We start from the raw sequence: 3,762 nt of genomic DNA, 5'->3' as shown, positions 1-3,762 counted from the left end.
ACTGCCGCCGCCGCCGCCACACACCATGCTAACATGTAATATGAGAGCTGAGTGTCATCCACCCTCTGTGTGTAAGAGGAGGAGGTGGAGGAGCAGCAGGGGGAGGAAGAGGAGGAGGAAAAGGAGGAAGAGGAGGAGGAGGAGGAGCAGCAGGAGGAGGAGGAGGAGCAGCAGGAGGAGGAAGAGGAGGAGGAGGAGGAGGCTTCAACTCCTTCACTTCATTTTATTACCAAATACGAAGCCGCGGTTTGAATAACAACATGACGCATTAATAAGGAGGAACTCTTACAGACACATTTGAGTCCAGGGAGTCGGGGGCGGCTGGGGGGTCACCGGGGGTCAGTCTGAGAACGTTAGCAGGAAACTGGAGAGGAAAACAGAGTTAGTTCATGTCTGCTTTTTAGTGAGAAAAAAAAACACTCAAAAGTATTTATTTAATAACAGAGTTATAGTTTCTAACTGTTTACAATGACGGTTTTAAATTCTTGAGTTTAGATGCACGTCTGTTACACATGCAGCCACCAGGGGGAGCCATCCAGCGTCCTAGAGTCCTGGTAGATTCATGCTGAAGGAGCAGCTGGATGACATGAAAAACGAGGGATCGATTCCCAGGGGAGGGTGAGCCTGTTGCATTGTGGGTACTTAGGCAGGACCCTTCAAGTCTAAACTATGTTGCCTACAGGGTCCCAGTCTGGGTCTCCCGGTGCCGGGGAGGGGAATGGGAGGAGTCTAATTTATACCAACAACAACTGTCTTTAATGCTTTTAATTCATTTTTTAAAATATTTATTAAACATTTTTAAAAAGTGTCTCTAATGCCCCAGAATGCCCCTCAGAAGCTCCTCCTCCCCGTGCAGCTGCAGGTCGGCGCCGCGTCCTCAATAGATGTTTCCCTTCACCTGTGCAGGTGTGTTAGCCGAGGATCGTCCTGAACGTACCTTGTTGTTGTTGTTGTTGTTGTTTTGTCTGGCGGCCATCTGCTCCCTCAGAGTCTTCAGACAGTACCTGACCTGCGCACAGAACCAGAGCGTGAAGGCGTGACCAAGTCAGAGTCCAGGTGAGTCTCCGCTCCACCTGCAGACCACTGACCTCCTGAATCTGCGACACCTCATCGGTCAGCATCCTGACACTCCCAGGACTCCTGAGTCTGGACTCCAGGTAGACCTTAGAGAGAACGGCACAGGTGAGTGTGGAGCTCCAACACGCGTGACCAAACGGACAGGTGAGACGTCCAGACACCTTAATGACTTCAGTGTTTTCCTCTGCAGGACCGCGGCCGTTCTGGTTCTGGACGGTCTGAGGAAGAACGACGGCGATGCTGCTCTCCTGTTTCTGATCAAAGAGAAGAAGAACATGAAACGCTCGTGTGAGCAGAACCTGAGGATGGAACCAGAGGCAAGAACTGGAGGCAAGAACTGGAGGAAAGAACCAGAGGAAAGAACCAGAGGACAGAACCGGAGGACAGAACCGGAGGACAGAACCGGAGGACAGAACCTGAGGATGGAACCAGAGGACAGAACCAGAGGACAGAACCAGAGGACGGAACCAGAGGCAAGAACCAGAGGAAAGAACCGGAGGACAGAACCAGAGGACAGAACCGGAGGACAGAACCGGAGGACAGAACCGGAGGACAGAACCGGAGGACAGAACCAGAGGACAGAACCAGAGGACGGAACCAGAGGCAAGAACCAGAGGACGGAACCAGAGGACGGAACCAGAGGACAGAACCGGAGGACAGAACCGGAGGAAAGAACCAGAGGACAGAACCGGAGGACAGAACCAGAGGACAGAACCGAAGGACAGAACCGGAGGACAGAACTGGAGAACAAACAGAGAGGACGGAACCAGAGGACGGAACCAGAGGCAAGAACCCAACTTTCTACCTTGCTTCTGAGCGGGTCGGAGCTGCGGAGAGGCAGTTCCTGAGTCTGCTGAGGGAGGCGGAGCTTAACAGGTCCCTGAGGAGAAAGACAAAACCATAAGACACGTGTGTCAAAGTCAAGGCCCGGGGGCCAGATCCGGCCCTCCAGATCATTTTATTTTATTGTTATTAATGACCCAAATGTTGTCTTGAGCTCATTTCTAACTTGTATAATTTTGACTAAATATATTTTTATGGAGAGTAAAATATTGAAAGTTATTTAAGGTTTAAGTTGATTTATTCCGGAATAATATTCCTGCCTTTTTATTATTCATAATTATGTTAAAAAGTTACAGTTTAAAAGTTTTAAAATAGTCATTCTGCTGCTTTTTGGACTATTTTGGCATTTAGCTAATATTTTAACTATCAACTTCATCATCTTCAGTTTCCAGCATTCCGTCTTTCATTATCACAGGTAATGTTATCTAGTTCATAATTATGTAAAAGTTATATTTTTAAAGTTTTAATAATGTATTTTTAGAGTGTTCTATAAATGTTGATCCTGTTTGACCCGTGATCTAAGGTCTGTTTTGGATCCAGCCCCCCTGTGTGATCCAGGTTGACCCCCCTGACATGAGAGCTTCAGGACGACCAGCAGGGTAACTGAAAGCCAGAAGGAATGCAGAAGCTGAACAGGTGTTTCCAGAAAGTTCACGATGCTCAACACGCAACCCTGAAGTCAAACATTCTCTGGATTTACTGTTTTTGTGTGCAGGCTGTGACTCCGCCCACTCACCTGTGGATCTGTCACAGCTTTGCTTTAAAGAAGGCGCCGTCTTGCGACTCCTTCTGTGTGTTTTTGTTTCTGAATTCTCGGATCTCGCTCAGATCTGCTCCGGGTTCTTCTCACCTCCTTCCCTCAACAACCGCACACGAGACTTTTCAGTTCAAAGTGTTCAGAATCCCTCAGATCATCCGTCACTTCCAGCTCTGGCCGTCACCAGGGGAACCGACACGGAGGATTTGGGAATCCTTTGTCCCGTGTTCTTTTAACGAATTCAAGAGAAGACCCAACAGTTTGTCTACTGTCCTCAGCGGGATTCTGCCTTAGAAGGTGTTTTTCCACCAGAGGTGTCTTCTTTCAAACATCCGTTTCTCTAAACATTCTTCCTTTAACTCCGTTTTGGATCTCCAGTTTTTTTATTTCCTAAATTCTTTGGTTCATCCCGTTTGTTCTGGAGTCTCTCCTCATATCTAGTTCATGTCTGCGTACGATCTGCTCTGACGTTCAGAGTTCAACTCGATTCACTTGGATCCCGACTTTCTGATGAATGAACGATCTCAAAGAAAACAGAACCATGAACCATAGAAGCTGCATCATCTCACGGGAGATAACTCCAGCAGAGAGAGCAGGAAAGACTTCACTGACGTTCTCGATCTGAATTGAAAACATGGAAGGAATCACACGACAGTTTAGACTCGTCCTCACAGCAGAACTCCAGCTTTAACTTCAGGTCAAACCCTTTGAGGAGCCTCCAATTCCACGGATCTTCACCTCCTCAATCAGCTCCACAGCCGGATCCTCCTCCACGCTCTGACCCGACCTGAGCCGACTCTACCTGAGCAGACCCGACCTGAGCGTGTTGATACCTGCAGATGTTTAGAACTTCTGCTGGTTGATGATTTCATCCCACAGAACAGCTGTTCACTCAGACATGACGACCATCAGGACATTAGTGTATTTGTGCTGTTCTATTGTGGGTTAATAGTGAGTGTTGTCTGTGCATGTGTGTGCACGTGTGTGCATGTGTGTGCGCGTGTGTGTGCATGTGTGTGTGCATGTGTGTGCATGTGTGTGTGCGTGTGTGTGTGCATGTGTGTGTGCGTGTGTGTGTGCATGTG

At 48.2% G+C, this 3,762-nt stretch overlaps 1 protein-coding gene across 4 annotated transcripts in view; it reads right to left on the bottom strand.

The window, feature by feature from the left end:
- tuft1b (tuftelin 1b) overlaps positions 1-3,762 on the bottom strand; it is a 23,437-nt gene that overhangs the window by 9,971 nt on the left and 9,704 nt on the right. For all 4 annotated transcript variants that reach the window (XR_004948613.1, XM_024298486.2, XM_024298487.2 and 1 more), the window contains exons 2-6: positions 1,883-1,957; positions 1,239-1,331; positions 1,089-1,163; positions 938-1,009; positions 290-364 (exon numbers count right to left, since the gene is read on the bottom strand). Coding sequence is in view for 3 of the 4 variants with exons in the window: in XM_024298486.2 (XP_024154254.1) it covers positions 290-364; positions 938-1,009; positions 1,089-1,163; positions 1,239-1,331; positions 1,883-1,957 (390 nt within the window). In the remaining variant the exon portion in view is untranslated. The remainder of the gene's footprint in view (positions 1-289; positions 365-937; positions 1,010-1,088; positions 1,164-1,238; positions 1,332-1,882; positions 1,958-3,762) is intronic.

The sequence above is a fragment of the Oryzias melastigma genome, linkage group LG11 (genome assembly GCF_002922805.2).
Source record: "Oryzias melastigma strain HK-1 linkage group LG11, ASM292280v2, whole genome shotgun sequence".
NCBI lineage: Eukaryota > Metazoa > Chordata > Actinopteri > Beloniformes > Adrianichthyidae > Oryzias > Oryzias melastigma.
This window is presented reverse-complemented; position numbering and strand designations above follow the sequence as displayed.